Here is a 9,775-nt window from a genome sequence, read left to right on the forward strand (position 1 = left end):
AATCCTGACTCTGCCATTTGTGTGATCTCAGGCAAGTGACTTCTCTGAGTTTTTAGTTCCTCATCCGTAAAATTGGGGCAATAACATCGATCTCACAGAGCTGGTTTGAATGCTTAATGAGATGAGACACGGAAAGCCCTTAGCACAGTGATATGTGGTAGGTGCTCAAGATCTAGAAGCTGTTATTGTTAATTATATTTCATGACTACAGCGTAAAAATCAGCTTGTAGAGTGCGGTGAAGGCTTTAAAGGGTTTACAAAGGAGTTATAGGAAAAAATGTTTAACGCAGTTGGAAATGGAGGCAGAGAAATAAGGGGGCGAGATTTGGCTCAAACTGAGGAGCCCACCACTTCAGGCAGGGCAGGGTCATGGTTAAGAGAGTGTGTTCTGTTGGACTTGCTGGGTTCAGATCCCTTCTTTGCTACTTACGAGATGAATCTTGGTGGGCAAGTGACCTGGCCTATTGAAGCTCAGCTTAGAAAAATAGGATTTGCTAATAGTGTCTAAATCTTACAGGGCTGGACGCAGCCCTGGTGCATAGTGGTTCCCTGGTGGCGCAGTGGTTAAGAATCCGCCTGCCAAGACAGGGGACATGAGTTCAAGCCCTGGTCCGGGAAGATCCCACATGCCTTGGAGCAACTAAGCCCATGTACCACAACTACTGAGTCTGCACCCTAGAGCCTGCGAGCCACAATTACTGAGCCCACATGCCACAACTACTGAAGCCCGCGTGCCTAGAGCCCGTGCTCTGCAACAAGAGAAGCCACCACAATGAGAGGCCCGCGCACTGCAACGAAGAGTAGCCCCTGCTCGCTGCAACTAGAGAAAGCCCGTGCGCAGCAACAAAGACCCAACACAGCCAAAAATAAATAATAAATAAATAAATAAATAAATAATCTTATAGGGCTGTCCAGGGAATTTAGAGACACACAGTTCTGGCACAGAATAAATTATCAGTGGTTGTTAATCATTATTAAAGTCTCATGGTACTCACTTCCTAGAAATATCCCTCTAATTCAACCTCCAAGGCTAGAAGGACTAATGCTCACAAAGGACCAGGAAGTGATTTAGTCGTGTTCAGTAGATAGAGAATAAAAGAATCTCCAAATGGGAGGCCTTTCAACATGGTACTTTATTGGAGGGCATGGTGTAAGGTGAAAGCCATGGGGCAGGTAGGGAATCACAATTTCCTGGGACGATACTCAGGCCTTACAGTACTTCTTGGTGTTCAGGTTCTTGTGCTCCTTGTTGTATGGGACCTTTGAGAAGCAGATGGCAGCAGTGCGGTCACAGTTGCAGATGAAAGCCGCACAGGCATCGTTTTTGCCTGGAAAAGGGCAAGAACAGAGGACTGAGCAAAGGCGGTTCATGCTTTATACAATCCAGGGGCAGGAAGAATTCACTGAAATGATCTGGTGGCCATTCCATTGGTGCAAATTTAGGGTTGACAGATAAAGCAAATAAAAATACTTGAATTTCATATCAACAATGAATGTACTATTTGGGACACAGACTAAAAAAATCATTTCTTGTCTATCTGAAAATAAATTTAACTGGGCAGCCTGTTTTATCTGGTGATTCTAGGTGTGATAGCTGCTTTTTGGAAAGTTCTGTCTATTTCACACCTCTAAATGTACTCACTGCTTTTAAAACCCATATAACCACAGAACTCTGATAACATAGGCAAGCAATTGCAAACCATATGGAAAATACTATGACATATACTCAAGGAAGCAAAGTATTGTACATTTCAACTTAGTGAAGTTTCATAAGCCAATTTCTCTAAAGCGCATATTTTAAAAATTACAGTGTCCTTAAAATACAATATTATACAGACATTTATAGTAATTATGTCTATATGCGGAAATGTTTCCAAGATATTTTATTAAAGGGAAAGAATACATAGTATGTGCCAAAAAAATTTGAAGGGCAATACATCTAACTAGTTATCTTGGGTATTAGGATTATAGGTGCCTTCTTCTTTCCATGACATACATTACTGTAGAATTTGAAATTACATTACTTTGACCTTGTTTACTTTTGTAACCAAAAGAAACAACAAAAATAACATTTAAAATACATTTCATGGAAATAAAAACCAAAATAAACAAATGGGACCTAATGAAACTTAAAAGCTTTTGCACAGCAAAGGAAACCATAAACAAGAAAAAAAGACAACGCTCAGAATGGGAGAAAATATTTGCAAACGAAGCAACTGACAAAGGATTAATCTCCAAAATATACAAGCAGCACATGCAGCTCAATATCAAAAAAACAAACAACCCAATCCAAAAACGGGCAGAAGACCTAAATAGACATTTCTCCACAGAAGATATACAGATTGCCAACAAACACATGAAAGGATGCTCAACATCACTAATCATTAGAGAAATGCAAATCAAAGCTACAATGAGGTATCACCTCACACCAGTCAGAATGCCCATCATCAAAAAATCTACAGACAATAAATGCTGGAGAGGGTGTGGAGAAAAGGGAATCCTCTTGCACTGTTGGTGGGAATGTAAATTGATACAGCCACTATGGAGAACAGTATGGAGGTTCCTTAAAAAAATAAAAATAGAACTACCATGTGACCCAGAAATCCCACTACTGGGCATATACCCTGAGAAAACCATAATTCAAAAAGAGACATGTACCACAATGTTCATTGCAGCACTATTTACAATAGCCAGGACATGGAAGCAACCTAAGTGTCCATCGACAGATGAATGGATAAAGAAGATGTGGCACATATATACAATGGAATATTACTCAGCCATAAAAAGAAATGAAATTGAGTTATTTGTAGTGAGGTGGATGGACCTAGAGTCTGCCATACAGAGTGAAGTCACTCAGAAAGAGAAAAACAAATACCATATGCTAACACATATATATGGAATAAAAAAAAAGCGTTCTGAAGAACATAGGGGCAGGACAGGAATAAAGACGCAGACGTAGAGAATGGACTTGAGGACATGGGGAGGGGGAAGGGTAAGCTGGGACGAAGTGAGAGAGTGGCATGGACATATATACACTACCAAGTGTAAAACAGATAGCTAGTGGGAAGCAGCTGCAAAGCACAGGGAGATCAACTCAGTGCTTTGTGACCACCTAGAGGGGTGGGATAGAGAGGGTAGGAGGGAGACGCAAGAGGGAGGGGATATGGGGATATATGTATACATATAGCTGATTCACTTTGTTATACAGCAGAAACTAACACAACATTGTAAAGCAATTATATTCCAATAAAGATGTTAAAAAATGCAAATAAATAAATAAATTTCGGCTTTATTATCCATAATTTAATTATGTATATCTGCTTACCTTCAATAATCTTATTAAGGTTTTGTTTTTCTCTGCTCCTTTCTCTTAAAAATCGTGAATGTTTTCCTCACCCACTCCATTAAAGCATAAATTAGTGCTTAACTAGATTATGAAGTGTGCATAATGAAATAATTATTTAGTGAGTTATTGTTTTTTTCTTTTAATTTTTTTATTGAAGTATAGTTGATTTACGATGTTGTGTTAGCTTCAGGTGTACAGCAAAAGTGATTCAGTTATACATGTATATATTCTTTTTCAGATTATTTTCCATTATAGGTTATTACAAGATATTGAATATAGTTCCCTGTGCTATATAGTAGGTCCTTGTTGTCTATTTTATATATAATAGTGTGTATGTAGCAAGTTATTGTTAATCATGTGAATAAACATCTTCTGCTGCAGGCTTCTTGACCTGCTTTTGCGGGGAGAAGGCAGTTGCAGTTAAAAATAATTATTTGCAAAAATGTGTGGGGTGTGTGTGTGTGTTTCTCCTGGGGAGAGTGTCTATAGCTTTCATCAAATTCGTAAAGGAGTACAGAATCCATAGAAAGAAACTCTTGCTGATCAAGTTGTAGGGCAAAAATATGATTTCCCATATATTTGGCTTTCTGAAGTGGAGCACAACCAAAATCTCTGTTACCAGGAGACTGTGTAAGCAAATTAAGCTATTTTATGCAGTGATGAAAGAAGTAACAATGAAGACTATGAAACAATATGGAAACATGGTCATAACATGGTGATAAGGGAGAAAACGCAGAATGCAAGATTGTATCTAGACTGTGCATTCATCAAACATTTACATCCCACAGGATGCCAGGCTCTGCTCTAGATTCTGGGGATACAGTAATGAAGAAAACAGACAAAAATCCCTGTCCCTGTGAATCCTACTTTCTATTGGAGAGATAGCAAATGAAGAAATAACATAAATATATCAGCCGTTCAGAAATTCTGTGGAGAAAATAAAGCAGAGAGAAAAAGGATAATGCTGGAGAGATGGAGGGAGTGTGTTTGCAATTTAAAAGAACACGTTGAGGGAACTCCCTGGCTGTCCAGTGGTTAGAACCCCGAGCTTCCATTGCAGGGGGCCGGGGTTCGAACCCTGGTCGGGCGTGGCGCCTGGCCAAAAAACAAAAAATAAATAAAAGAACATGTTGAGGGAAGACCTCACTGAGAAAACAACATCTAAAGAAAGATCTAGAAAGAGGGAGTGACTCAATCAGATATCTGGTGGGAAGTGTTTCATGCAGAAGAAGCAAAGGACTTGTGATGGGCACATGCCTAGCCAAGTTAAAATGACATAAGCCTTATTCCAAAGATAAGGGTGAAAAGGAACACAGAGGCATGAAACCATTTATTTCTTAAGATGGTGAGATGCCAGGTAATTTTTTTCTTGGCACTTGGGGAGTTGGATTATGGTTATTCCAGTGTTGTTGGTACGTTTTTTAAAAAGTGGGATGTATCTGTGAGTGCAAAATGAAGGGCAATGAAAATTCAGAATGCTGGTCTCACACGACAATACCTTACACCTCTCTGAATTGTCTGCTTTTCAGAACCGCCTTCATGAAGGGATACATTTCACCATGAGCACTGCATAACTTAGTGGTTAAGACCAGAGCCTTTAAAATCAGAAACAACTGAATTCAAATGCTGGCCCTACCTCTCATAAGTTGTGTGATTTGGGGCAAGTGACTATTTTTGAGCCTCAGTTTCCTAAACTGTAAAATGGGCTTAATAAAACCCATCTCATATACACACCTTGCCTAGTACCTGGCATGCGATGAAAACCTGATACGTGCTAATTCTTAGCTCTTTTTATGAAACAATGAAGCAGTGTGGCATGGCAGTTAAAAGCAGAGGTTTTGGAGTCATATAGACCTATGTGCAAAAGCCAAACACCGGGGCTCCCCTGGTGGTGCAGTGGTTAAGAATCCACCTGCCAATGCAGGGGACACGGGTTCGAGCCCTGGTCCAGGAAGATCCCACATGCCGCAGAGCAACTAAGCTCATGCGCCACAACTACTGAGCCTGTTCTCTAGAGCCCGGGAACCACAACTACTGAGCCCGCGTGCCTAGAGCGTGTGCTCTGCAACAAGAGAAGCCACTGCAATGAGAAGCCCACGCACCACAACGAAGAGTAGCGCCCACTTGCCGCAACTAGAGAAAGCCTGCGCACAGCAACGAAGACCCAATGCGGCCAAAAATAAATAAATAAAAAATTAAAAATTATGTAAAAAACAAAACAAAACACCACCATTTATGGGCTGTGTGCCCTTGGGCAATTAGCTCAGCCTTCTGAGCCTCAGTTTCCTCATCTGCAAAGTGGGGATAATATATAGTACCTATCCCATAGGGTTGTTTCGAGGATTAAAGGAGACACTGCCCAGCACCAAGAAAATGATCAATCAGTGGTAACTATCATTACAATTATTTCTCCCCATGCCTACTGAGGTCCTTTGAGCCAACAGCCAACGAGGGGGTAAACCTACTGTTGCAGGTGATCTCATTGTCGGAACACGAGTATGAGTAGTGTTCGGTGTAGGGATTGTCCAGGAGGAATGTACAGCTGTCTAGTTTCTTGGCTTCACTGTAGCAGTTGTCGTGTGTCTGGCAGCACCTGGAGAGGGGGAGGGACAGAGTTGAGGGAGAAGCAGGGGTAGGGCAGCAGGTCCGCCTGAACCTGCCCCCTCGGGAACAGGTGGGGATGTTTTAGCTGACCTGCTCTGAGAGGTACTGGTCCTGCGGCTTGAAAAAATTAAGTCCTTTTCTCATGTTTACTGAAGGCGATTTTAAAGTGGTTTCAGGAATACAGTACAAGCCTGTATTCTGAAGATGCAGTGAAGGTTTCTCCACTTCAGAAGATTGAACCCTTGCAGTGATGTTTTGTGTTGCAAAGTTCTGCCACTAGAGGGCAGCAGCACTCGCTACTTTACATCCCCGACCTTCCGCTTTCCATCCCCGATAGGGAGCATTGGATTCAGGCTTTTCTCGTTTATGTAAGACGTGAACGTGTGTTATCTTCAGCAAATAGGCAAATCTCCTTTCTGTGCCTCGTGAGATCTTTGGCTTGTGCTCTCCCCCCATCCCAGGGATACTCTCCCGGCAGATCAACTCACGTGTCCAGTTCATCCACAGGGGTCCCTGATCCACCCAGGCCACAAAAGCAGCCGTAGTCGTTGAAATCCAGCAAGGGGTCACTGCTGGGGATCGTGCACTTGATCATGCCGTGGAACCGCCATAACGACCGCGGGCTGATGCCGCTCTGGGCAGCGCCCACTGCAGGAAGACACAAAGTTCGAATACGTCCTGGTTGGCTGCCGGCGCCCCAGGGACCCCACTGCCTGCTTGCTCTCTCAGACCCCGCGCCGTCCCCGTGACCCCGGCCAGCTGCCTACCCTGAAAAGAGCTGGATACAGGAACCTGGTAAAGTGAACAGGAATTTTCTTAACAGCTCACAAAACATAAAACTCACCATTTTAACCAAAGTGTACAATTCAGTGGTTTTTAACATTCACAGAGTTGTGCAACCATCCCTACTAATTCCAGAACATTTTCATCACCCCCAAAAGAATACCCAGTACCCATTAACAATTACTCCCCTTTCCCCCCTGCCTTCTGGCAACCACTAATCTGCTTTCAGTTTCTATGGATTTCCCTATGCTGAACGCTTTGTATAAATGGAATCATACAATATATGGCCTTCTGTGACTGGCTTCTTTCACTTCACATAACGATTTGAGGTTCATCCTTGTTATAACATGTATCAGTACTTCATTCCATTTTATGGTTGAATAATGTTCCACTGTATAGATAGACCACTTTTTTTTTAGCCATTCATCACTTGATGGACATTTGGGTTGTTTCTACTTTTTGGCTATTATGTTTATTTATTTTTGGCCACGCCATGCAGCTTTTGGGATCTTAGCTCCCCAACCAGGGATCGAACCCGTGCCCCCAGCATTGGAAGCACGGAGTCTTAACCACTGGACTGCAAGGGAGGTCCTTGGCTATTATGAATAATGCTGCTATGAACATTTGTGTACTAGTTTTTGTGTGAACATATGAGAGTTTAAAACTATCCCTGTTATTTATCCAGCAAATATTTATTGAGCACCTACTATGTGCTAGTCACTGTCCTGGGAGCTGGAGATACATCATTGAGCAAATAAAAAAATCTATAACCTCGTTGAGTTTATGTCCTAGTTGGGGAGAAAAACAATAAGCAATAAAAGTAATAAGTAAGGAAATCGCATATTGTTTTAGAAGGTGGAAAAACTGGTGTAGGGCAGGGGAATCTAAACGGAGGGTTGGGTGGGAGAATGACAGGGTTGGTGGGACAGGAATGTAAGGAATAGTGAGAGGCCTGTGTGGCCTCTATGCTCAACAGGAAACAGGACAACCTCTTTTCTGCCCTGGGACCCACGCACCTCCTCTTCCCTCTGCCCGGCACACTGGTCAGCTCACTTTTCAAAAGGCTGGAACATCTTGGTTTAAATGCTACCTCTTCAAAGAGGCGCTTTGACCACCCAAGCTCAGTGGCTCCTCTGCTACCACTTTTCTTCATGTTCTTTATAGTACCTCGAACAATCTGTATCCCTCTATTTAATGCCTCCCTCTCATAGGACCATAAACTCCTCAAGGACAGACCTCATGGATTTTATTCCCCAGGGCCTGACACAAAGGAAGCACTCAATAAATATATGAAGAGTTACATGAATGAAATCATCAATATGTGATTTTTTTAAAAAGTAATTCTTTCTTTATTTACTTATTTATTTGGCTTAGTTGTTCCGCAGCATGTGTGATCTTCCCGGACCAGAGCTCAAACCCATGTCCCCTGCATTGGCAGGCAGATTCTTAAACACTGTGCCACCAGAGAAGTCCCAATATGTGAATTTTTAAAAGTTTCTGGCACATAGTAGGTACTCAATAATTATCTATTAAGTAAGCTTTCAAAGTCAGCCTCTAGCTGAGTGTTTGCCCAAATCAAGCACAAGGCTTGGAACAGCCTACTTGGAAGCAGGACCTCTTTACCTCCTGTGTAGAGCCCTACCTGTGAGATTTGGTGCCCTAAAGAGAAGATGGCGCTAAATGATTTGGGGATACTGTGCAATCGGCCATCAGTGTCATCTCTTTGCCCCATACCAGGCCCTTCCTGTGCTTGATCTGCTGTGGACACTGAAGCCGCTCCATGTGCTTAAGCTCCACGGTGAAGGAAGAGCGGCAGCTTGTCGTTCTCCCCCAAAAGCAGCCTCCACGGTGGCAGCCCACAGAGGCTGTGTCCAGGAGCAGAGCCTGGAGCCTGCTCAGACGGGAGTGGCCTGGCTACCGTGGCCCATCTCCAGACACCCCCTTCTACTTCCCTCCACTTTCTTTCTGATCCAGCCAGCTCTGCTCTTTGCAGAGGCCAGACCTGCACAAAACTACTGCTTGTGTGTGTGCGCAGGCGTGCGTGCTCCTTGGACGGGGAGCACGGCTTGTTCATCTCTGAGTCCCCAGTCTCAACACCGAGCCTGATGCCTTAGAGGCTGTGATACCATAGATGTTGAGTGAATGAATGAACAATGGCTGAATGGGGTGGGATTTGAATTCTAGTGAATTCTGATTCTATTAGTTCATTAAATAAATAGTGCAAACAGCACTATTCCTGCTCTCATGGAGCCCATGCTTATGTGCGGGTGTGGGATAAAGAAAGAAATGAATCAACAACAGACACGCTGCAGGCAAAGACAGGTGCTGAGAAGACCTAGTACCGAGGCCATATGGTAGGGGAAAAGGTGAGGGGGCTCCCTTAGCTGGGATGGAAGGGGTAAGCCTTTCTGAGATGGGTCATCTGAGTTCAGACCTGAAGGTTGAAAGGGTGCCAGCCACGGGGGGGATTTGAGGGGACCCCAATATGTGACCTCTTAAGCCCCACGGTGAGCCCTGAAAAAGACTCCAGGTCTGGCCAGCCTTGTGACATGTGGCCCCCATTGCAGAGGAGAGAGATCTCGGCTCAGGAAGGTGTGGAGCTGGGAGGACTCGCCTACCTGTGAGCAGAGCAGCCAACACGAGGAGTTTCATCCTGTTGTCAGTTGGTGAGCAAGAGAAGAGACTAATGTCACTATGGCCTCCCTTCTTATAGCTGCCCCACTGCCCCAAGATAAGACTGTAGTGTTTGCTTTGCCCCCTGCTGACTCTGGGTTGGCCTTGAGTCTGTCTGTTGCAGAAATAATCCTGAACAACAAGCAAGCCCTGGCAGCTGGGGGGCATTGGAAGTAGTGTACATATTTGTCATCAGTGCTTTTGAATGAAAGGGATTATTTCTGGAGGTGCACATCTTGGAATCTTGACCCTCACACCCACCCCTTTGCACTCAGCCCAGCTTCATCATTTGTGTGTGTGTGTGTGTGTGTGGCAAAGCTGTCAACCCCATTGAACAACCGGGAGAAGGGGGATGGGAAGGAATTGACG

At 43.7% G+C, this 9,775-nt stretch overlaps 1 protein-coding gene across 1 annotated transcript; it reads right to left on the bottom strand.

Annotated features, from left to right (window-relative positions):
* Positions 1 to 1,203: 1,203 nt before the first annotated feature.
* PLA2G1B (phospholipase A2 group IB) lies at positions 1,204 to 9,385 on the bottom strand (the record flags this gene model as incomplete). The annotated part of the gene is made up of 4 exons (XM_081251888.1): positions 1,204 to 1,328; positions 5,812 to 5,939; positions 6,439 to 6,598; positions 9,352 to 9,385. 4 exons carry the CDS (start codon positions 9,383 to 9,385, stop codon positions 1,204 to 1,206), a joined length of 447 nt encoding a protein of 148 aa, XP_081108014.1.
* Between the last annotated feature and the right edge of the window lie 390 nt (positions 9,386 to 9,775).

This window comes from Mesoplodon bidens, assembly GCF_964165515.1.
Source record: "Mesoplodon bidens genome assembly, chromosome: 13".
In the NCBI taxonomy this organism is placed as follows: Eukaryota; Metazoa; Chordata; class Mammalia; order Artiodactyla; family Ziphiidae; genus Mesoplodon; species Mesoplodon bidens.